At 41.2% G+C, this 26,029-nt stretch overlaps 1 protein-coding gene across 8 annotated transcripts in view; it reads right to left on the bottom strand.

The window, feature by feature from the left end:
• Positions 1-1,015: 1,015 nt before the first annotated feature.
• Positions 1,016-26,029, bottom strand: part of Znf131 (zinc finger protein 131) — a 35,318-nt gene continuing 10,304 nt past the window's right edge. For 5 of the 8 annotated variants that reach the window (XM_038323727.1, XM_038323726.1, XM_038323723.1 and 2 more), the window contains 4 exons: positions 22,769-22,913; positions 11,788-12,470; positions 5,114-5,244; positions 1,016-2,866 (listed from right to left, as the gene is read on the bottom strand). In XM_038323727.1, the coding sequence (XP_038179655.1) occupies positions 2,183-2,866; positions 5,114-5,244; positions 11,788-12,470; positions 22,769-22,913 (1,643 nt within the window). In that variant the 3' untranslated portion in view covers positions 1,016-2,182. Of the gene's footprint in view, positions 2,867-5,113; positions 5,245-11,787; positions 12,471-22,768; positions 22,914-26,029 lie in introns of those variants that run through there. The other 3 variants (XM_038323728.1, XM_038323729.1, XM_038323730.1) reach the window with 3 other exon arrangements.

Raw genomic sequence — 26,029 nt, 5'->3', positions numbered from 1 at the left:
AATGCAAATGCTGTACCCACAGATCTGCCGCCACACTCTAGGCCCAAGCGTAAAGCCCCTGTGGAAAGTGGGAAAACCCTCTAGGAATAAGCACCCAGTTTACTATGTGGAGCGAATATACATCTGTTTTTAAGAGTTTGCTATATGCAAAATCTCTTGCAAGACGCAAAGCACTATTCACCTGACAGGTCAGTCCCAGTGAGCTGTCTTCCTCCGTTTCCAGTCAAATCCAGCTGCCTTCCGAACGTGCTAGCCTCTTAGGAAAGGAACGTGAGTTCTAGCTAGCCCTCTCATGTGCCAAATATGGAAACCTTAACCCTTTCAGCTGCCTTTGCCTCTGATCTCTCTGTTGTGATCACAACCCTTACTATACGTAAGCTTTCCTACCTTGCCTCACTGTTCACTAGGTGGTGACCAACGGGTCTGCGGTCACGTCAGGGTTAAAACACACCCACAGCTCAGTCTGAAACACAGGCGTCACAACTCCTCAGGGTTTTCTAACTTCTAAGAAAATATAAAAGAGCTTTATTTGCAGTAGGCACTCACTACAAAACAGAGCAAACATCCTTATGTCCCTAAGGTTTGAGCTTAATACAAACAACTCTCACACTCCTATCTCAGTCTGTTGATAACTTCAAACACCTCTTCAGTATACTTTGTGATCTGGTACCATTTAATACCAAATATAAGGATTATCAAAAGTGTTATTTGGACTGATCCTTTAAACTCGTAGAAGTGGAGAAAATTTAAAATAGGCACTACTAAAAAAATACTACTTCTTGTTGTGCCTTTAAAAACTACAAACGGGCTGGAGAGCAGGCTCAGCAGTTAAGAATGCTGGCTGTTCTTCCAGGGGACCCGGTTTGATTCCCAGCACTCATGTGGATGCCCATGACCATCTCTCCAGTTCAGGAATCTTCTGGCTTCTGAAGCATCAGGCATGCACATGATGCACATACATACAAGCAAAGCACACACACATACAGAAGAATGGAATCATTAAAAAGAAAAAGAGTCATGAACACATAATTTTAAAGTTTACTTTAAAATGTAAATATTTCCCAGTATATAACAGGTAAAGAAAATAGCATATTGATTTTGTGGTTGTTATGTTTTTATTTTCCAAGTAATACTGATTAAAAATATTTACACACCTACTTTTAAGTCCACAGTTTAGCACTCTTATTTGTATGGCTTTAAAAGTTATAGCACAAAAATCTTTACATTAAGGATTGGGGGAAAGAGTCCATTCAAAACAAAGCCTGATATATTATATACATGCTTTCCTCTGTACTTTATTTTAAATACATTAATTTTAAAATGGTGCTCATCTGGTTCCCATCTGGTGGTAAAATACTAGTGCAACTTCTCATCAGAATAAAGTTTACCACAGATGCAAATGAATTTTCCAATTGAAAATGGCCCTTCAGCTGCCGTTAAATGAAAATTTTTCAATGTAACTTAAAGGAAAAAGAATTGGTAGTTGTCATTATAAGCAAAAATTTCAAGTCCCAGAGCAGTTTACAATGCTCCTTAAAACACAAACTTTGAAAGAACCAGAGATGTTTTACTGAAGTTTTGTTGGTTTTGAAAAGGCACAAGGGTGGTTTTTTTTTCTTCCTTTTTTAACATCCTAGAAATTCTGCCACCACCATTTCTGTTTCGGAGACAGCATTTGTAACCACTGGATAGACAAGAATGTTGTTCAAAATAAAGCCAGCCAGACCCCCAAATGTTAACTGCACAGTAACAATGCACTTCCCGCATGCAGCCTTGTGGTGCCTACACACTCAGTTTCCTAACATGCATTAGAATACAGAGATACGTATTCTAATGGTTTATATGATTTTATAATATGCAAAGAATTTAGGAAGGAGATGACCTGGGGAAGAGAATACGGAGACCCTTACCACAATGAAAATAGATGCATTCGTACCCAACTATATAATAAGAATATAATCCATTTAAGTTACCAGAAATATACTTCTCAAAGCTCTTACTCATTATGAGAAATATTCCCACTCTGTGGCATTAAGAGGAAGGAAGGACATCAGTCTGTTTCCATAGAAACAGTTCAGCACAACAGGAAGTAGTTTTAACTTTGGTCCACTTATCTGACAGCTTAAGGTCACACCGCCCATCAGTTTACCCCAAATGTAAATTTAAAAATATAATTGTTATTTCATTCTAAAACCGGCATAGATGTTCTGTCATTCTCTGCTTTTTCAGCTTGGGAATACTCTCTTGGTTTGGTCTCTAACCCCTCATCATCTTCGTGATCTTCCATGGCAGCCTCAACAGCATCTGCGTGGCTAGGCTCGCTCTCCTCTTGGCTCAGGATCTCGGGGGTCATGTGATCCAAGTCCGCTTCTAGAAGCTCAGTCTGCACTTCAACCGGCATCTGGTTCACCCGTTCAACGTGCAGCTCCTCCACGTGCACCTCGGTGCCCTCTTCAGTCTGAATCCGGCCCACTTCCAGATAGCTCACCTGCACCTGCTCTGGAAGCTCACTGACGTGTGCCTCGTGCACGTGGCTGTCCTGCAGCAGATCTGGATGGACCTGTTCCACAGTGACTTGTGCTGAGTCCACCTGGACCTGAAGCAGTGGCAATACATGCACCTTCCCAACTTGCTCTATAATTGTCATTGACGTCACTGGCTCAGTCTGGACATGTGTTTCTACTGAAAGGACCTCTTCAGTCACAATACGTTCTGAAATATTGTGAGCGTCGCTAAGATGCCTCCTTAATTCATTTCCTTGCATAAACCACAAGTCACACAGAGTACAGTGGTTGGGTTTATCTCCAGTGTGTATTACCAAGTGATCTTTGAACTGGTCCCAGCTGTTAAACACACTGTTACAGACCTGAAATCACCAAACATAATATGTTAATAATACTTATAATCAAACTGAAGTAAATGTGAATACATTTATTCTCCATAAGATATACTACGGGGTTGAGGTTATCTAAGTGAGAATCTGCCAAGCATAAACAAGGCGCTGTACGGGTCTAATCCTAAGCATCGACAAACAATGACAAAACAAAACTTACAAAGACTAGAAAGGCTGAATGTACTGCTTAGTGGTAAGAGTATTTGCCTAATATATGGGATGTTCTGGGTTTAATCCCTAGAAATGGGGAAAAAAAAAGAAAAGAAAACAAACAAAAAACCACACAAAACACTACCACCCACATTGGTAAACTGACCATCACAAAAATATTTTGAATATAGTTTCCAGTGTACCAAGTGCAAAGCTATTTCACACGCTTGGTTTCATTTGATCTTTCAGCCCATTCACCTAACAATTTACTAGATTCTGGAAACATTTTCACATTGTTCCCTGTTAAGTATCAAATATAAAGTAACAATACTACAGTTTTCCCCACAGCTTCAAAATTTAGACCCACTACTTTATTTGGGACAAAAATTTATACTAATCAGGGGAGACACAGCTGTTATCTTGCCTGCTTTCCCTGTCGCTTTCCCAGATGCTAATGAGTGTCCATGGGTAGGAATAACTAATTGTGGGAAGGCAAGATAGCTTAATGGTAAAAGCATGAGTCACTAAGTCTGCGCACCTTAGTTTAATCTCTGGCACCCACATGGTGAAAAAGAGAATAAACTCTTGTAAATTGTCCTCTGACCTCCACGCACTGCAGCATGTGTGCCCAACTGCCAATAAGTAAATAAATTAGAGCACCCAAACCTGTTATTCCCCAAAACCCGTCAGGTGTAGTGGAACATGCCTCAGCACTCGAGAGACAGAAGATCACAATTCAAGGCCACCCTCAGCTGCTAAATGAGTTTGCAGCCAGCCTGGGCTACGACTGTCTTTAAACCTGCACGTCCATAAGCACTTCTGTGGTTTCAGACTACTATTTAGGGGAACACTTATTAACACTGATCATCTAGGGCTGAATGAAAACAAACAAAAATATTCTATAATCATCAGGTGACGGTGGCACACACCTTTAATTCCAGGACTCAGGAGACAAAGGCAGGAGGATCTCTGAGTTCGAGGCTAGCTTGATCTTAAAAGTGAGTTCCTGGGTAGTTAGTGCTGTTACAGAGAAATCTTGTCTCAAAACCTGCTCCCCCCCCCAAAACAAAACAAAACACCCTAATAACCCATACAAAGTAAACAGCCTTTTCTTTACTCCCAGGTCTTTTCCCGGCTGTTTGCCTGAGAACAAACTCTGACTCAGAGTTGCATGCTGATTCACCACAGCAACTTGTATCAAAAGTACATGTGCTGCCGGGTGGTGGTGGTGGCTCTAATCCCAGCCTTTAATCCCAGCCCTCGGGAGGCAGAGGCAGGCGGATCTGTGTGAATTTGAGGCCAGCCTGGTCTGTAAGAGCTAGTTCCAGGACAGGCTCCAAAAGCTACAGAGAAATCTGTCTCGAAAAAAGAAAAAAAAAAAAAAAAAAAAAAAAAGAAAAAAAAAAGGCATGAGCTCCACCTACCCTACCAGACATTACAGTGACACAAGCAGGCAGTGCAACAGGAGACTGCCACCTACAAAGGTGCACGCAAGAGCTGCACAAGCTAGAAAACAAAACAAAACCTCAGTGTTTAAGAATTTTACAATTTTGGTTTTGCCCAGATTACAGCTGCTCTGAGGCCACACACTGGACCCCAGCCACGAGAGGATCAGTTTTTTTTTTTTTTTTTTTTTTTTGGTTTTTCGAGACAGGGTTTCCCTGTAGTTTCTAGAGCCTGTCCTGGAACTAGCTCTTGTAGACCAGGCTGGCCTCGAACTCAGAGATCCGCCTGCCTCTGCCTCCCGAGTGCTGGGATTAAAGGCGTGCGCCACCACCGCCCGGCCGAGAGGATCAGTTTTGATCACTATTGTGACCACATGGTTAACTGGGAGCTGAGGTTTGCTGCTGCCCAGTGTCACAAGAGAACATTCTACTGGGTATCACTAATTCAGGAAAAGATCAGATTTTGAAATTCCAAGAAAGTTTTTGCTGAACACATACTGCTTTTTGTACTACTGTCAAGTCAAGAACTTCTTAGTCAACCCTGTGAGTCAAAGACTATTTACGCTGCACTTCTAATGACTGCAAGTAAGTTCCTCTTGTGAGAACAAAATACACCCACACATACCTGGCATTCGTAAAGCTTCTTCCTTCCCTTTTTTGCCCCTACTCCAGTTTGGCATGCAGTGAGGTGACATTTGAGAGTGCTATTTCTAGCAAACCGCTCATGACAGTTTGAACATTCAAAAGGTTTTTCACCTATTGCAAGAAAAAAAATACATTGATAAATTGAGCACATCAGCAAAGGCTATTAATTTTTTTCTTTTTTCTTTTGCAGTGCTGGGGATTGAACCACACACAAGCTTCATGCATGTCAGGAAAATGACCTACCACTGAGGCACACCTTTGGCTAACTTTGAAACAGGGTCTATTACGTATCTCTGGCTGTCCTGAAACTCGCTTTGTAGACCAGGCTGGCCTCCAATTCCTCTGCTCCCAAGTGCTGTGATTAAAGGTGTGTACCCCTAAACCCAGATCATATTCATCTTCCCCCCTCCCCGTGTGTGGGGGGGTGGGGGGGGCAGGATTTGCTATGTATACCAGGCTGTCCTCAAACTCTTATGGTCACTCTTCTGAGTGTGCCTCTGCCTCTCCAGGGCTGAGAATGTAGGCATGTGCCACCACACACGGCTTTCCTTTTTCTTTCTTTCTTTCTTTCTTTTTTTTTTTTTTTTTCGAGACAGGGTTTCCCTGTAGTTTCTAGAGCCTGCCCTGGAACTAGCTCTTGTAGACCAGGCTGGCCTCGAACTCAGAGATCCGCCTGCCTCTGCCTCCCGAGTGCTGGGATTAAAGGCGTGTGCCACCACCGCCCGGCTCCTTTATCTTTTTTTTTTAAAATACGGTCTCCCTATGTTCCCTTTAACACATTCTTAAGAAGGGGAACACAATTTATAACTCATGTACTTTAGCATACCTAAAACTATTTTTCCTTAGATAAAAATCACAATCTCTGCTTGATGGAAATATAGACCTATCTTTTCGCTAAGCACCTGCTCTTTTTTATTTTGCACTTACCATGTACCAGATAATACTTTAGGTGACGACAATAAAATAATAAGGACAGGGAGGCACAGATCCCCAATCTCAGTTTAGGAGAGGCCAAGGCAGAAGATTCTGAGCTTGACACAGCAAGATGCTGTCTCAAAAAGTAATAAAGCAAGGTGGTGAACACCTTCAATCCCAGCACTAGGGAGGGCTCAGATGGTTAAGTTCCAGGCCAATAATGGCTACACAGTGAGACTCTGTCTCTAACAAAACAATAAGCTGATGCCTTGAACACTGTCATGAAAATAAATCCGAATCACTGGAGATTTGAGCTAAGGGACAATGCTGCATAGATGTAGGCAGGGCAATTCTGCCTGGAACAGACCAAAGGGAGTTGATTTTGGCCAGAGCCCAAGTATAGCACTGCAGAGTGGGTGAGTAAGGAGGGAGTAACTGACTATGACTCCCGATCTCTGGCTTAGCATGCCACCTAGTATCAAGAACCAAGAGTGCAGGCGTTTAAATGAAGTGTCAAGTGGGGATGCAGGGAAAGACCATGAAGTCAGTGTGTTTGCAAAATAGCATGAAGACCCAGGGTGTGGGGGTCCACATCTGTAATCTCAGTACTTGGGAGGGAGAGGCAGTTACATCTTAAGTACAAGATCATCCTGGACAATATATTTACTGAATTCAAGGCCACTTGAGCTACATGAAACTGTGTCTCAAAAAATAAAATATATGAGAAGCTAGAGAGATGGCTAAGCAGCTTCCAGAGGACCCGAGTTTGATTCCCAGCACACATGGCAGCTCACAACCATCTAATAATTCCAGTGTCAGGAGATGCCGTCTAGCCTCTATGTGCACAGACTGACTTAGATGCAGGCAAAACACCCATACATATTTTTAAAAAGAGAGAAATTTAAAAAAAGAATTTTAATAGGCACTCAAAGTAGAGTAGAGATTCCCAGGAGATAGTTGTATAGACGGTTCTGGAGAATGTCTATACACAGAATGGACTGATACATAGATAAAAGGGTCATTTCCAGTGGCAATGAATACTTCCAAGATGGATCAAAACGCTCAGTGTACTATATAACCACACAATCCTGAACAGATTCTAGAGAAACCCCATGTAAGACAGCAGATAGAGGAGCCAACAGTGGAAACAGAGCCGCCAAAGGATACCAAGGAAAATTAGAGTAGTCGGCAGTACAGTGGGATCAGAGGCCAGGCTTAGCCAGAATGGAGCAGTTAATGAGAAGAACAACAGTAAAAACAGAGTTTTTTGAATAATAGGGCTGAGGGTGTGGCTCAGCGGTAGAGTGCTTGTTTAGCATGCACAAAGCCCTGGGTTCAACTTCCAGAAACATACACACACTCACTCTTTAAGAAGAAAAAGGACTGAAGAGATTTCTAATCAGTGAGAAATCACTATCTTTAACTTTCTGTGGGGGGAAGCGGGGGAAGGATAGAAGGGTTGCAATAAAGATGGACATGTTTCAAGTTGCAAGATTCAGCATTGGTCTTTGGAGAAAAATCAAGCTGTTGGAGAGGTGGGGTAAAAAGAGAGCTGCTAACTCGAGAGTGGAGGGAAGGGCCTTGAATACACACGGCACGAATCTGGAGAAGCCATTACAAAAAGTTATCAGGCAAGAAATTGCCTCAATTAAGGTCTGAGACAGCATTTTCTCCAGCACTATTCTCTAACAAGGAAGGATAAATACAAGTAGGAGCCTTCTATGCATGAAAAGATATGACAAGGTTCAGGTTAAGAGAGAAATCAGAAATATTACAATAAACTGATGGGGAAGGATGAGCTGAAAGGCAGGCTTGGACGTGGAGGAACAACAATTGTCAAGCAAGATTATGGGGATTCAAAGACAGCATAGTGTTTGTGGAGCACAGAACCTAGACGTCAGAGACTTCACTACCCCAGTAACAAGGACATGTTGGATATATATGACCAAAATATTCATGTAGATTGACGTAAGTTACCAAGTCGCAAGTTCTTCTCCCAATAAAGTCAATATAGCTTTTGTATAGTTTACACATGATAAAAAAAATTAGGCAATATCTTATTACCCAGAATTAGTGTTGATATGAGAACTTTTTAATTCAAGAAACACTGAGAAATATGCTCAACAAAATGATTGTTTTATCAGTATAAAAAATTATTATAAAAATATAAAAAATTATTATAATTTTTCACTACCAGTGAAATCTATAAGCCTTTTGAAAAGGCAATATGAGCGGCTCAGGAAGACGCCCAGAAAATGCCAGCAGTGCAAGCTCGAAGACCTGAGTCTGCACCCAGCATTCACCTAAGAACCCAGCTGTGGGAGAGCACAGCTGGGACTTCTGCCCTGGAGCTGATGTCATAGCAGGGTGTTCACAGGTAGCTCTCTGGAGCCAGCCAGCCAGTGGGTGAGCTTCAGGGTCAGTTAGACTCAAAAATAAGGTGGAGAAAGTCACCTGAAGTTGATGTCTGGCTTCCACAGCGCATATACACAGAAGTGCACTCAGTCACATGTACCACATTCACACACCTACACAGAAACATACAAATGCTACACACAGACACACACAAGTGTTCATACGTATGTAGTGAAGGAGGAATAAAAAGCAATCTGATGTTTGCCAAGATTTTCTTTAACCTGGAAATTCTGTTCTTAAAAAAATAATTAGATAGGCCAGCAAGAGGGCTCAGCACTCGTTATGACTGATGAACTGAGTTCCGCCCCCAGAACCCACTGCAGAAGGAAGGAACCAACTCCTGATAGCTGTTCCTTGATCGCCACCACTCATGTGGTGGCAAGTGCACACATACCTGCAATAAAAAGCCTTTCAAACTACATTATATGAGCATGTGTTGACAGATAAATGTACAAGGATGCTTACTATGCCACTCCAGTGGCAAACTCTAGTGAAACCTTGTGTTTACTCAGAGCTGCAGCGATATGCACTAAAATATGTAGCCACAGTTAAAAAAAAACAAAACAAAAAAAAAAAAACCTCGTGTTTCATTTGCAATCCCAGCACTTGGGAGACTGGGGCAAAAGATCAGCTGAGCTACATAATGAGAACTTGCCAAAAACAACAAAAACAACAAAATCCCACAAAAACAAAGAAAGGTGAGTCTAAAATGAAATGGTACAAATCTGCTACTTGCACTTTTATTCCCAGAAGTGTGTGCTTATGGTCACTTGATAATGCCGGGAATATGCCTGAAGGCTAGAGGCAAACATTCTCTACCACTGACCTACTGACCCTGCCCTGCCCCGAATGGTAGTGCCAGGTGCTTTGTATGCCCAAGCAATACTCTCCAGTTAAGTTATTCCCTGGAGCCAGGAGCTACTTTTAAGAGATGTAGAAGAGGACTGGAGACATGGCTCAGTGGTTAAAAGCACTGGTTGCTCATAACCATCTGCAATGAGATTTGGTGTCCTCTTCTGGCCTACAGGCAGACATGCAGAGCAACAGTATACGTGTTGTAATAAATAAATAAATAAATCTTTTTTCTCTGTGTGGCCTTGGCTGTCCTCGAACTTGTTCTGAAGACCAGGCTGGGCTTGAACTCAGAGATCCACCAGTACTGGGATTAAAGGTGTGCACCACCACTGCACAGCTGACTTTTTCTGAAAGACATGTAGACTGTTAAACTTCAGTCTATCTGTGGGATGTGTACTATTACCCCTAACACAAAGAAAGGGGCCTCAGTATAAAATGACCCACATGTTCATCAAACCGGTAATTGTCAGGACTGAAGCCAGAACTCAACTGTGATTTTTATTTTCTGATTCTCCTTGGAAAGTAGGGAACAACTACTTAAAAACATGTTGAAGTCACCTCAAGGTTCTTACTCAAATGTCTGGTATTCTCCTTCACCCTTCGCTGGCTTCCGCCAGTCACAAAGTCACTGAGCATGAAGTTCAGAGATCACCAAAGCCCGGGGGCCCTGGCTCTTTTCACCAATGCTGCAGTTATTCCATCTCCCACTCTTAAGATTATTCCAGAAGATTTTTCATCAGTCAGCAGGTTTTATTTCACATCAACCTACTGTGCCAGTCTCTGCTCTAAAATCGAAGCCTGACCCTTCTGCTTCCATATTTAAGCCTACAAGGCAACGTTCGTTCGTTCAGCTTGCTTCTGTACTAAATGGACCCTACAGTGAGCATATGGCTCTAGAATTTACAACTAATAAAGTCAAATAAGTTAACTTGATATCTCACATGAAGTTCTTCAGCCCTATAGTCACACTGCTAAATCAAAAGCACAGGATAGAAGTCCCTTCTCTCACTGCTCACACTTATTTTGCCCATAAACCATTTGTAGATCCCCCATATGTCACCCAGGTGGCTTGCTCTAGCAATCTTACTTTGACCCAACTCTACAGTCACCCACCCTTCTACTAGTAATGCAAACAACTTGCTTTCATGCTTTCCTCTATGTCTGTGTCTTCTTTTGCTTGAAAACCTGTTCCCACACTACTTTTCCTGTGAGTCATCATCACTGGGGTGCATTTAATTCCTCAATTTCTATCAGTGAGCTACAAGTGACTTTGGGCAGTGGGATAATTAGGAAGGGAGGGAAGGAGGGAGGGAGGGAGTCTACATGTAACAAGACTTGGGCACAAATGTCTAGAAATCCAACCCTTAGCATCTTGAAGTAACTGCTTTCTCTTACTATATGGGGTTTAGAGCCTAGTAAAAATTTAAGTCACTGGCAGTAGGTCCTGTGCTTGACTTAGGAAATCTAGCAAGGAATGCTCAGGGAGTTAAAGCAAGGACAAGGAATCAAATGTGTGTGGGGGTAGGAGGGTAGGAAAATGGCACAGAACTACAGTGACCAAAGAAAGACCTCCTGGGATCTCTTCTTAGAAGAAAGAGTATGCCTCACTTCCCTTGGCTGTCCACTAGTCCTGAGATAGTTGCCACTAAGAGAGGTGAAGGACGACAGACACAGATGACTCTTTTTCTGGCTCAAAAATATATTATGACCTCTTGAGGTAACTTGTCTTCTGCACAGACAACAGGGCCTGAGTTGTACCCCAGACACCATGTAAAAAACCAGGAATGGCAGTGTGGGTATGGAGCCCCAGCACTTGGCCAGGGGGAGGAGTGCGGGCAGATCCCTGAAGCTCCATGACTAGTCAGAACAGTGAGGCTCTGCTTCCAAAAATAAAGTTGAAAAGCAATTACCGAGGAAAGATTCATTCATCTCTGGCTTCCACACATACACTAGGTATGCACATACCCACATGTCCACTCAATACCCAGACTACAGCACACACTCTCAAGACAATTAAATGTATGCCCCCCCAAAAGGAGAAAAAAATATAAAAATGTTAAGATTGCTTATAAATATGTCTATGTAACATTAACATGGGAAACAAAAATAGAATAAAGTCATACTATAATTAGGATTTAATAATTCATGATACTTAGCAAATAAATGTTTTACATATTTCTTTGAAGAATATAAACAAGGAAGACATAAGAGTGACAATCATCTTCAGGTTGACAATGATTTGTAATTTAAAGCATCAAATATTTCAGCCGGGCGGTGGTGGCTTACGCCTTTAATCCCAGCAGAAGCAGGTGGATCTTTGTGAGTTCAAGGCCAGCCTGGTCTATAGAGTAAGTTCCAAGACAGGCTCCAAAGCTACACAGAGAAACCCTGTCTTGAAAAACCAAACACACAGGATTTAGACTTCAAGCGAATGTAGAAAAAATATACTTCAAAGTATTTGCTAATTACCTGTATGTTTTCGAAGGTGTTCTTTAAAGTGTCCAAAGTGGTCAAACTGTTTGTCACAGTACTGGCAAATGTGAATTTTCTTCCCAGTTCTTTGCTTCTTACTCAGCCCACCTTCCTCGAGGTGGTAGCAGTTCAGGTGCTGCTTCCAAGCACTCTCGCGGAGATACCTTTTATTGCATATGTCACACTTGAAACTCTCAGTGGAGTGTGATTTCATGTGTTCCTTAAAATGGTAAAACAATTTAAAGGAACGGTTACATTTCTCACAATGGAACAAGTCCTTCACATGTGACAGCTGAAGCTCCACAATTTCAATACCTTCTACCTGTTTGCTTATGGGGTCGGGCGCACAGTCATCTTCACTAAGCTGTCCCTTGCCTTCACCTTGGCGGTACTTGCTGGTAATGTCTGCCAGCAGTGCGAGAGCAGAGTCATCCGAGGAGCCTGTGCTCTGAATGTACTTTACAGACTGCTTGGCGGAAGCCACCTCCTCCAAAGCTTCCATGCTTTCATCTTCTACTTCAATCGTGCCTCCAGCAATCTCCACCTCGATTTCCACAGGCTCTGATCCTGCAGACGGCAAGGATTCAGTAATAACATTCGAAGTTTCTGCAATCTTTCTTTTTTTTGCCACATTTTTCCCTGTGGGATTTTCCTCTACAGGAGCCGAATTTTCTTTGTTCCTGAAAAGTATAAATTAAGAGCTTAAAAAAAAAACTATGAAAATAAAAATTAAACTAAAATCTATAAAATCATAGAATTCTTTGAAAAAAATAAACTAAATTTATGTGGAAGGCAGAAAACAAAATTGGACAGCCTATAGTGATCAATTTTAAGATTTCCTAAAAGCTGTAACAATTAAGGCAATGATGATATTGTACAGATATGGAAAGGTTAATGGAACACGACAAAGTCCAAAACCAAATACTTATGAAATTAACTTCTGAAAAGAAAACTGTTCAGAGTGACTCAAAGGTGTGGTGCTGCACACCTGTAATCCCAGCACTCAGAAGGCAGAGGCGGGCGGATCTCTATGCGTTTGAGGCCAGACTGGTCTACAGAGCGAGTGCCGGGACAGCTAGAGCTGTTACACAGAGAAACCCTGTCTCAAAAAACAAACAAACAACAAAAACCCAACAACAACAAAGTGATGATGATGGAATATCTGGTATGTGGATCAGAAAGTTTCAACCTTTAAACTCAGATCATTTATAAATAAGAACTCTAATTGAATCAGATTAAAATGTGAGAACTAAAATTATTAAATTTCTAGAAAACAAGGGAAAAAGTCTTAGCCAGAGGCCCGCCCACCCACCTTTGCCTTCCCACTGCCAATCTTCCTGCTGGAATGGCTATAAGATACAGTACTGAAAGCCTGTAAGACACAGTACTGTGACAACAGGGGCATCAGATGCCCAGGGTGGGCTCTTTAAAAAGCAAAGATTTCTTACTGCTTCAGAGGTGTTTAGGTGGGCTGAAAACATGCAGCTTCTCGGGTGCTTGAAACAAAAGCAGATGTGCCTTGTGTACTGGCAGTCTGTCACCGCCCACATCTGTCTCTACCTTCTCCCTTCCCCTCTATCCTGATTTCAGCTGCTTTAAGGAAAAACAAAATTCATGGTGGAGCAAAAATCTTTACAGACATGGGAACTAAGGAACTCGGGCAAAGGAAGGCAGTTTCTAGTCAAAGACTGAGGATTTAGACTTGAGATCCTCGTCACAATTGTAAGCTACAATTCCTCTAAAAAGAAGCAATTAGCATGCTGTTGGTCACATACTGGAATTGACACCCAACCTTTGGAAAGTTGAAGTCTGCCAGTCTAAAAGTCTCATTTCGTATCGAGTCAACCAGACTTGTTACCAGACTAATATGGTAACAAGTGTCCCACAAGTATTTTTGGTCAGTCAGGAAGAAATGCTTATTTGACAAAGTAGCTGGCTTTCTGTTGCAGGTGCTCAGCCTCAACCAGATTTATGAAAGTCAAAACACACATAGCGGCTAAGGTTGGTAGGCTGTCCTCACAGCTCTTGCCAACATTCCTCATGATTTATCTTGCTATATTTTTACTGACACACAAGCTGTTGCCAGTGGCTTAACTATTTGGTGAGCTAACTTGAAAGGCAGGGCGCACTCAAGACACCTACTTCCAAAGCCGCAATCACAGGGAAAAGAGTGGTTTTGCAAACTTCCTGAGTTACTCATTTAGAGGTCCACGATTATAAATGGCTGTTCTCAATAAGACTAACTGTAAGCAGTCTATTAAACAAGTCTGCTTTGCCCAGACTGCCACCATTACATCAAGAGCCAACATTCTGAATGTGTTAATGCATTTGTTATCACAGACTGGACTTAAAGGAAAAGATGCTCTTTCTGATGTAGACTTCACATCTGACTTCCGCTACCTCCTAAGAGAGCACCTGTCTTACTGTGAAGATGTGATGTGGCTGCACACAGGATGCTACCACTTACTGACTGACACTGATCTGGGAGCTATGTGTCGTGGCTTCACCCTGATAAGCTTCTAAAGTTATTCTTCCGCTGCTCCAGTCTGACCAACCAGCTGCTTCAAGGCTCAGAACCGCTCCATGAATACCATGTCACGCCTGGCTTCCTGGACTAGCTACAGTCTGAAAATGGTGCCTCTTTTAGATCACAAAAGCATTGTAATAACTGGATAATAGAAAGAGGTTAGTCTCTTATGCTTCCTACCTCCCACAGATACTGATATGCAAATTATTACAATAACCTCCTCAAACACTGACTCAAATAGTTTCCCACTCAACTTCCCTCACCTCCTCCTTGTCCAAAAATCTGAGTAAGGCAGGTTGATGGCCAAGTTCAGCTGTCCCCACACAGGGGTCACTTCTTCTCAGCTGCTTCCTGAGTAATGAAGATGACAGATGGGAAGCTCCTGTAAACCTAATTAGACAATTTAGGATTTTGCCCTGGATAGTCTTTGACATTACTTTTCTCCAACAGCAATTCTGGGACAAAGTAGTTATCTCTTCCAGGAGATAGTCAAATATGGGCTTAAAGGATTCAAACTTAATTCTAGTTTAGTTATCCGGATTCTGTTATTAGAACGACCCATCTTATATCATAAGAACAAATCAGCTCATTTATAATGGCACACATGAGGCCAAGTGGGTCTCTAAATTTTGTAAAAATGCTCTTGAAACATTTCCTATGCAAGTTCTGGGTAGGAGTGGATGACTAACACCTGGAACAGAGTAGGCTACGGTTGCTATACTAGGACACTGGGTGGGGTGGGGGGCAAGCATCAAACCCCGGGACCTGGAGAGACAGTATTGTACATCCAGAAGATATGTGGGAGAACCATTAAATCTTTCAGAACCCAGGATCACAACATGGACAACCACCACTCAGGGGCTATTCAGGTGTCTGTGATAAATAAGAAAGACTAAATATGACTGAGCGCCATCCAAACACTACAGCCAGAGTCAAGCATTCTCTCTGAGCTGCAGGCAATGACAACTTGTGTCCCTAGTGAAGGCCTTAAATCTGTAAGTACAAGGTGGGCAAATGATGTTTACTCAAATTCTGTTAATAGTAGTCTTAAATAAGCCTAATACGTGAACAACTGAATAAATGGACTAGGTCACAGTTCCTGCTGGTAGATCAGAGTGACTAGTGATTAAGAGGTTAATTATGAGAAAAAAATTACCAGAAGCCAAGATAATATAGAAACAAGAGTATTTTCTAGGAATCAACTTTTCATGGATCTCTCAGGCTGTTACATGACTTACAAAGACACAGATGGCCCTTTATTTTGGATCTGCTTACAAAGTTGTTTATACACACAACATCCTGAAAACAAAGTCTTTCCTGTTTCAGAGTGTAAGGTAGATAAAGATAATGTCTATAATGATATCAATGAATTTCAAAACTGATGAAATTAGGTAAGTATGTACCTACCATATATGTCTATCAAATTTTAGAAAATGTTAATGTCGGGACCTGTGGTAAGAATAGACTGCTATGATCATAAGACTGGATTACAGAATGAAGAAACACAAGAGTGCCATATTCGTTAACTTGACAGTGATGATGGTTTATGGGTATGTTAAAACTGCATATTTTAAATAACTTTTATTACTCGTGATCATTTCATTTTATGCATTTTGCCTACATGTATGTATGTATGTATAGCACATGCATGCATAGTGTTTGCAGAGGTCAGAAGGGGGAAACAGATTTCCTGAAATGTTCCCAGAATGTTCCTGGAATGAAAGGGATGGCTGTGAACCATCACATGGGCCCTGGGAACTGAACCCAGGTGCTCTGCAAGAGCAGCAAACACTCTTAATCATTGAGTCATTTCTCCAGTCCCTAAATCATTGCTTTTATAATTTATGTTGTCTACATTTATACCCATGCACCACATGCCTGCCTTGTGCCCACAGAAGCCAGAAGAGAGCATGAGATACCCTGGAACGAGAGTTACGAATGAGTGAGTCACCATGCAGGTGCTAGGGATCAAATCTGGGTCCTCTGGAAAAACACCCAGTGCTCTTGACAGTCACCTCTCCAGCCCCTTCAAACTACATACTTTAAATAAGGTTGGATATCTACAGATGTAACACATATTTATCAGAGTAAGCCTTATTAAAACTTCAAAAAAAGGGCTGATGAGAAGGCTCAACTGGTTAAGGTGCTTGCTGCCACGCCTGATGACGTGAATTTTGTGAAGGTCCAAAAATGTGAGCCTATTTCCACCTTGTCTGATGGTCAGAGTTGGAGGCTGCTAAAAACTGTTGACTAGTACAGTAACACGTACTAATCAGGATGTGGTTACTTGGTTCTTTTGACATTAAGATGGTTCATACAAGTAAATCCATTCCATCCTGACAGATGGTCAAGATATGAAAGAGTACTTCTGCTCCTTCTTTTGTAATATGAGGTTATCTGGGGAATGGTACTTGGTCTAGGGTAGCTTCACTGCCTAAACAAAATACTAATAATGACGTGTGTTTCAAAGTGTTAAAGCAACTAACTGTTTGAGTTGTCCTTTGTATCATGTTAAAGAATTTTTTTTTTTTTTTTTTGGTTTTTCGAGACAGGGTTTCTCTGCAGCTTTTTTAGAGCCTGTCCTGGAACTAGCTCTTGTAGACCAGGCTGGCCTCGAGCTCACAGAGATCCACCTGCCTCTGCCTCCCGAGTGCTGGGATTAAAGGCGTGCGCCACCACTGCCCAGCTGTTAAAGAAATCTTTTGTTGCCTTCTTCCTCCTTTTGTATTAGGGTATAAAAGCATATGAAAAATTAAACACAGGTGACTTCAGTTTTCACTGAATGCCCTCGAGGTACTATTCTATGGTTTCTGTTTTATTATTTTTCACGCATCTTCATATTCTTTACTTGTATTTCTAAATCCCCACACACCCACGCTGACAAATGGTATTTTTCTAGAGGCTGGTCCCCGGCAGAGTTCGAACACCAGGACCCACACAATACAAAATAATCGACTTCTCCAATTTGTTCTCTGACCTCTGGCATTTGTGCTGGGGCGCATGCACCACCCCATACATACACACACAATAAATGTGGTTCAAGTTTTACAAAATTAAACCATAAGACTTATACACACATACATACTCTTATCAGAATAATAAATGTTCATTAGAGGAGTTAGCAAACTGACCTAAGGGCAACTTATACAAACAAAGCTTTATTAAAAAGTCACCTCATTCATTTATATACTGCATGGATAACACAAGTATAAGATATTAACTATTTCTCTTTAAAAAAATGTTTGCTGGGCTGGCAAGGTGGCTCAGTGGATAAAGGCACATGCTGAGCAAGATGGGGCCTCCGTTTGATCCGTGTAAAGGCAGAGGAAGAGATCAGCTCCACAGAGCTGTCCTCTCAGCTGTTAGTGGATGGGGGAGGGAGACTGTAACCTGTCATCATCAAGTGCTGTGGGATAATGCTTTTGTACACTGTAAAGATTTGTCACTCATACTGATTTAATAAAACGCTGACTGGAAGCTGGGTGGTAGTGGCACACACCTTTAATCTCAGCACTTGGGAGGCAGAGGCAGGCTCTTAAGAGTTTGAAACCAGCCTAGTCTACACAGTAAGCTCTAGGACAGTCAGAGCCACAAAGACAGACCTTGTCTCAAAAAACAACCCCACCAAAAAAAAAAAAAAAAAAAAAAAAACCAGAAAGACCAGAATAAACAAATAATAGCAAAGCCAACTATGTCATCAAGATGGGCAAATGGGTATCATATGTAAATTACACATCAAGAGGAAAAAAATGAAAAAAAAATCCATAGGGCAACTGCATTTCTCAATTGAGTGTTACTGTTATTTCAACAATGTAAAATAAGGCCTTAGTGTCTAGTCTAGTTCTCAGTACCACTTTACACCATATTCCTAATTCCTTTCTTGTAAATGTTAAAATGAGTACTGTATATACCTTTGTCTGCCAAAAAATAAAACACCCATCAACTGTTCTTTTAAGAAGTAAATTTAACCAAAACTAAACCTTTATTCTTAAACTGTCTAGCCCATTAAACTTACATAATTAATGTTTGTTTTTGCAGCACTGGGGACTTGCCTGCCAAACCTGTAACCCATAAAGTAAATACTTAGTTATTAATTTATACTCCTTTTCCAGGTGACAGACACTTGTCCCAGTAATACAAATTTTGAAAGATCATTTCAGCAGGCTTTAACTATCTAAGAAGGATTTTAACATCAGCTCACTGTAATCACTTCAGGTATTTTTAGCAACAAACTGAAGTCTGTATCAATTTTACTTAAACTAAATTATTACACTGTCTAGTCATTTGTTTAAGAGAACACCTCTATTTTGAAAGATGTAAAAACCATTTTATTGAAAAGGAAGAAACAGGCTGGGCTGTGGTGACATGTGCTTTTAACCCCAGCTCTCAGGAGGCAGAGGCAGGAGGATCTCTGTGAGTTCGAGGCCAGCATGGTTTACAGAGCTAGTTCCAGGACAGCTAGGGCTACACAGAGAAACCTTGTCTTAAAAAAACAAAATAAATACATAAATAAATAAAAAGGAAGGAACTAAGTATTGTTTAATTACGTCCTTTCCTAGTGCAAGTGTTTGAGGTAAACTTGTAAGTTGCTCTTAACCAGCCTTCTAATGCTCATTTAATTATGAGTATGACCAAGGCAAACCCAGATCTCTGATCCAAAGAGAAACATAAAAAGGGCATTTAGAGACTGCAGAGGTGGTGGCTTTGCATGTAAGAGCTCTACTGTTCTAGAAGGATCCAAGTTGGGCTCCCAGTATCCATGGTAGGCATTTCACAACTGCCTGTACCTCCAGCAGCTTGGGCATTTGAAACCTTTGTCAGTCTCTGCTGCCATCTCAGTGACACAGACATGACCTACATTCTCACATACACAAAAATAAAATAAACCTTTAATTTAGAAGTTCTTCTGTTTACATAGTAGTGACTGTGTGTAACCACTCTGTTTCTAATGGTGTTACTTTAGATGCTCCTTTTGAGATGATGACTGAGAAGCTTAAAAAGAACTAAGATGGTGGCAGGAACCACAACAGTAACAAAGCTTAGCTGTTTTTCTGGGATTTGGGTTTACCTTTGGGGAGTAAAATAGGGCATGCTGGATGGATATCTCTGTTCAGGTGCATACATAATTCACAAAGCTGCTGTTGCTATTGCTATATATCATACTTCCATTACTGCTTCATATATATGTACATAGATAGGCAGATACACATACATACATATATTATAGACATAATTTCAAATTTTGGGAACTTTAGCTGTTGTCTACTTCAGAAGAGAATATCCCAGTTTAACATGCTGAGCTGGCCTTGTATAGAAACTGTAAAGCCAAGATGGTCTACAAATGTTGAATTCTAATTTTTCCACTAATATACAAGGTCTTATCTTCATGGGTTTGATTACAGAAACTAATAAAGCAGTCTCTAAATAATAGGGATAAAGTGAATCTATCAGGCTTTTGTTAAGTGGATTTGTATTCACAGCTGAATGGAAAAAGAAGACATCTGAATCTGTCAGACAAAGAAAGAAGTAGTCTCACTACTGGGTATCGCCAAACCCATTTTTGGTAGCTTTTCAAACTTACTAAATGCCTCAAGAAGAAAAAATGTATAATCCCTCACCCCAAAGAAGTTGATGTCTAATGCAAAAAAATGTGGAAACGATAGAATGATTACAGCTTAAATGGAAAACTTAGCAAGTGCAGAAGCGCCAAGTTGCTCAGAGAGCAGTCAGGCAAGACTTTAGAGAACACACTGCTGGCTGTGACCAAAACCAAAAAACCTGTAAAGATCCTGTCTGGAAAAACAAAACAAAACAAAACAAAACAAAACAAAAAAACCTGTAAAGACTACTAATGAACAAGTACTCCAAGCAAAGGATAAGAGTATACATAAATATTAACATCACCATGATAGATATACAAATGCTAATTCAAAGATACATCTAAAATTGACTTGGAGATTTACTGTGCATGTGTCTATTTATGGGGGTGGAAGACACATACACAGCACAGGTCAGAACCATGTGTGTGTCTAGGACTGACCTCAGGCCCTGGTGGCAAGTCCCTTTATTCTTTAAGCCACCCAACCTCACTGATCCTTAAAACTGACTCTGAAATGCTAACTACAAGGCATTTATTAAACAATCTGTAATGATCACTTGTCAATGTAATTACTCAGCATTACCAACTATGGCTACTAAGAAGCTGACGTAAAAAACAAAAAGAAACTGGGAAATGGGATATTTGCAGGAGATGCTTAAAGGTTTCCGACATATTCTAGAAAGTTTAGAAAGTTACACACGTGCAGAGTACTACCATGCAACCACTCAGTCCCAGGCCCCAAAGAGCCACATATATGCTGTGCCCCTTTTATCTCAGCACCCCACTATGGGGAGATGGAAGGCAGAAACAGGACCCCATGTGCTACGGGCCAGGTGGGTTCAAATGCAAAGAACAGAGAAAGCAGAGATAGTTGGAAGTGGGCAACTATTTGAATACTTCCTTAAAGTGGTGGTTTTTTTATTTGTGTGTTAATTAGAATGAAGTGATTTTTCTTTTAAAAATTTAAGTAAAAGTTTAAAGAGAGAGACCCTGCCACAACAAGGAGAAAGTGAGAACTACAAGAACTGTACTCTGACCTCCACACCTGCACCATGAAACACGTACACTCAGACGTGTGCTCCACTTTTCTGCTGTCTAGTGTCCACATGCTACTCATGACTGTAAACAGGAAAAAGCTCCCACACGACACAAATCTGAAACTGTGCCGTCTATGTACGAGCCTCACGCACACCTTTATCTTGCTAATCAATTTCGGATCATCTATCTGCGCTGGTGTGGACTGGCACCCACTCACAAACGCCTCCGCGCTACGTACCAGGTGTTAGCTTTCAGAACAGAGACACACCAAGTTCTTGTCAGAAAAGTTCAATTGTGAACTGTCATATTAACTAAAAGAAATGTTACTGGCGTCTGGAGAGGTGGCTCCGAAGTTAAGAGCACTATTTGTTCTTCCACAGAACCTGGGTTCAATCCCAACACCCACATGGCAGCAGCTCAAAAACATTTCTAACTGTAGTCCTCTCGGGCCTGTGGAAGCACCTCATGCACATGCTATAGACATACATGCACGCAAAACATCCACATACATACAACAAAAATTTAAAAAGTGATACTTCTGAACAATTATAGTTCAAGTTTTTCCTAGATTTATTCCCAATTTCATCTTCTGACTAAACCATACCAGTGTGTTGGAATGAATAATTTTGTTCCTGCAGGAAAACAACCTGCAAAAGTATGTTGATATGCTAATGGACTATACTAAAATAAATAAGAAATAATCTTTTAAAACTAATTATTTATAAAAACAAACAACAGGAAGGGGAAATCCAAATAGTAGCAGCGGTAGCAGTCAAGTACTAGCTCACACATTACACTACTACACGGCATGCACCGCTATGTGCACTTACAGGCATTAAGCCTCACAAACAATCCTCTGTAGGAGGTTGCATCGCTGTATCATCTGATGGGCTGAGTATACTTGGTTAAGGTCAGTGACAGAGCTAGGGTAACCTAGAGCAACTCCAGAGCCCTCAGCTTACCCTTTACACTGCTCCCAATGAAGGTGCTGAGATTTGCTCATTGTATCCTTTAGCAGTTTTTGAAAACACAGAAGAAATTCTGTGTTTTAATACCAAGTGGTAACTCCTTAGCAATGGTCTCACGCTACAATACCACTGAACACTATCTTTTCCCTTTGTAGTGGGTCTATCAGAAGTCAGATGGAGTATATAACAAGTTTATAGAAATACATCTAGATTACAATAGCTCTAATTTGGCCACTGAGGTGGCTGTAATAGAACTGGCCTGCAGAGGCTCCTAGATTTCCCACCATGATGATAATGTAAGGCTTTCCTTTTTAAGCGTTGCCATAGTCATGGTGTCTCACGGTACTACAACTTTAACTAAGAAGTCATTGATTGGTAAGCCATGACTTACCCTCATCTAGCCTACTGATTTTTATTACTATTCCCAGTATTAATAATTATCAATCAAATCCAGCTAAAGAATTTGAGGGTCCAGAGACCACCCTGAAGACCTGCCTAGACATGCTATTTTACTTTTTATTTTAATTTTTTGGTTTTTCAAGACAGGGTTTTTCTGTTTACCTTTGGCTGTATTGGAACTCAATTCTGTAGACCAGGCTGGCCTCAAACTCAGAGACTTGCCTGCTTCTGTTTCCTGAGTGCTGGGATTAAAGGTGTGCGTGACCACACCTGACTCAGGCATGCTATTTTAATCTTACTTTAATGAGTTTTTACTTGAGAAATCAATGCAAATGGAAGGCATAATCAATATTCAAAATTTTCCTAGTTTCAGAACATCACTACTTAACGCTATGACACAGTACAGTCTTGACTGTCAGTTAGCATTTCTAAAGAAGTAACCATTACCGGACTTCAAGGGCTTTAATAGCTTCCAGCATCTGTAGAAACTCTGCTGCTTTCCACACATCATTAGCTTCCTCTTCTCCCTGTATCATTAGTTTTGCTGTGTACGTGAACTCAATCAAGTGACGAAAAGCCATTTTGCTGACCCCTGTAAAAAGATGCACAGTACATTTAGTTCACAGCAACTCAAACTGCAGAATGCACAGTAAAGAAAAAAGTACTAGGGATTTGATTACTTCTTGTCATTTTTGAAAATTTCCACAATCCTCATCATCACAATTAGTAGCCTACTTACCAAGTAAGATCTCATGCTCCCCCTTCCAGCCCTGAGGAGCCCACTCCAGCCAACGCCACATACTTTTTAAGGTTTACTTTACTTTAAATTATGTGTCTGTGTAAGCCAGAAACAATGGCTCCCTGAAGCTAGAGTAACAAGTGGTTGTGAGTCACTTGATGGAGAGCTGGGAATTGAACTTGGGTCTATGGAAAAGCAATACTCTTTTAGCTGCTAAGCCACCTCTCCAACCCCCACCCCTCAACTATGAGTTTGACCATTTCAGAAAGTTATTTAAGTAGATATTTTATCATTTATTTATCTTTCTTTCTTTCTTTTTTGGTTTTTCGAGACAGGGTTTCTCTGTGGCTTTGGAGCCTGTCCTGGAACTAGCTCTGTAGACCAGGCTGGTCTCGAATTCACAGAGATCCGCCTGCCTCTGCCTCCCGAGTGCTGGGATTAAAGGCGTGCGCCACCATCGCCCGGCTCACTTATCTTTAACTGTCTTAATTTAACATGTTTTCAAGGTTTATTCATGTTGCATACAGCAGAATTTTTAAAGGCTTAACAGTATCCTATTTTGTGTACATAAAAATTCCCTTTATCATTTAGTGTTCTGCTGATGAACATTTAGGTCATCTCCACATGTTAGCTACTATGAATGGTCCTAAAAAGAATGTAGACATACAATTAAAGAAATTGTAAGGGCTGGAGAGATGGCTCAGAGGTTAAGAGCACTGTCTGCTCTTCCACAGAGGTTTTTTTTTTTTTTAAATAAATCTTTATTTAAATCTATTTATTATGTACACAGTCTTCTGTCTGCATGTATGCTTGGATGCCAGAAGAGAACACCAGATCTCATTACAGATGGTTCTGAGCCACCATGTGGTTGCTGGGAACTGAACTCAGGACTCCTGGAAGAACAGCCAATGCTCTTAACCTCTGAGCCATCTCTCCAGCTCCTCCACAGAGGTTTTGAGTTCACTTCCCAGCAACCACATGGTGGCTCATAACCATCTGTAATGAGATCTGGCGCCCTCTTCTGTCTGTCGTGCAGGCACAAACACAGGCAGAACACTATAAATTTTATTCCAATTATTGTTTGTATGCATGGTATTTGAACATGTAGATGTGTCACGGTGTGCCTGTGGAGGTCAAAGGTGGGTTCCAAGAACTGAACTCGGGTTGTCAGGCCTGCACTCTATCTGCTGTTCACTGAACCATCTCGCTGGCCAAGGAGCACAACTTCCTGAAGATCCTGATGCCACTTCTTTTGCATGGATGCTCAGATGTGGAACTACTGGTTTATATGTGATGTGGCTTTAAGATGAAAGCTCATGTGTTAACAGCCTGGCCCCCAGCTGGTGGCATGTTACTCAGACTGGATCCTGAGAATGCTTATTCAAAGCTGAATGGACTACTAAAGGGACGGGCCTTAGTTATTCTATCCACCCTGCAGACTTTTTGCAGCTTCAACTGTTTGAATTATTTGTTTGTTTGTTTGTTTGTTTTTCGAGACAAGGTTTCTCTGTAGCTTTGGAACCTGTCCTGGAACTCTGCCTGCCTCTGCCTCCCAGGTGCTGGGATTAAAGGCGTGCACCACCACTGCCCAGCTTGAAATGGTGGACATGTCAAACATGGACAGGAACATTTATATGCCAACCAAGTTTCAGTCACATTGCATACAAAGGGCTCAATAAATGCACAACGAACTGACTTTAAAGGGCTGGTTGGAAGGTCTTTTCTCGCTTACAAACAGCCAAGAGAGTGGCTGTCACTGCAGGCCTCTTCTTCAACACTGCACTGGGTCAAGGTGCTCTGCCTTACTACACCCTCTGAACCGAGCCAAAGCAACTCTCCTCCCCTGGAAACTGTCCAATACAGATGGTGTTTCTACTTTAAGTTCTGGAATGCTTCCTATCCTCCACAGTGGCCACACTCACTTCCAACTTCTCATCATCCCGTCTTCTACTTCCCTGACACCTTCTTCACAAATGCAGTGATCCTTGCTAAATATGACTTGTCTGACCAGTAATGGCACAGATGGAACTTTTTTCATATACTTAATAGTTATTTGTTTTCTTTCTTGGAGAAGTTTCTACTTAAGTTCTTACTCTGTTTTTAAATAATGAAGTTTTAAATGTTAAATTCTGAGTTCTCTGAGTTTCTTTCAGATAAATACTTGGTTTGCAAATATTTTCTCCCATTCCACCGGTTGTGTTGTTTCCTTTATTATGTCTACTTCTTCTGTTGCCTATGATCTTAATGTCACATTCGTGAAATGCTTTGCCTAAGTCTTTCTTATTCTATTGGGAGGATATAACCAGTCAGTATGGTGTGCCGTGCTCATTTTTGCACAGAACTATCCTTGTATCACAGGAACAAATCTCATTTGATCTTGATAATCATCGTTTAATTACTATGATGCCAGATTTTATGTGTATGCAGAGTGAGAGCACACAAGTTCTGAGATCAGAGGACAGTTTTTGAGGCTGTTCTCCTCCACCTTGTTTAACTGGCTATTCCTTTGTTTCTGCTGCTGTGCTGGTAACCTCAGGCTAGCTGGCCCACTATCCTGTTACCTCACTCAGTGCTGAGGTTACAGATGCTTGCTACCACATCTGGTGGGTTCCAGGAATCAAATTCAGATCTTCAGCTTTCCTTACAAGTTGTTTTTTACTTGCTGAGCCATTTCCCTAAACTTCTTTGAAAAATAGCGTCCCACTCTATAGTTACTCTGAACATGTGACAGCACTCCTGCTTCAACCTCCCAGTAAGAGAACTGACAGGTGCCAGCCACAATGCTTGGCTAGTTTCCTAATATTTTACTGACAATTTTTATAACTATATTCATAATAGATATTGGCCTACAGTTTTCTTTTTAAATTATTTTTCCTGCTATGGTTATCAGAGTCATACTGGTCTCTAAGTAAATCTGGAAGAGTTTGCCAGGCAGTGATGGTGCACACCTTTAATCCCAGCACTTGGGA

The sequence above is a fragment of the Arvicola amphibius genome, chromosome 3 (assembly GCF_903992535.2).
Source record: "Arvicola amphibius chromosome 3, mArvAmp1.2, whole genome shotgun sequence".
Lineage (NCBI taxonomy): Eukaryota > Metazoa > Chordata > Mammalia > Rodentia > Cricetidae > Arvicola > Arvicola amphibius.
This window is presented reverse-complemented; position numbering and strand designations above follow the sequence as displayed.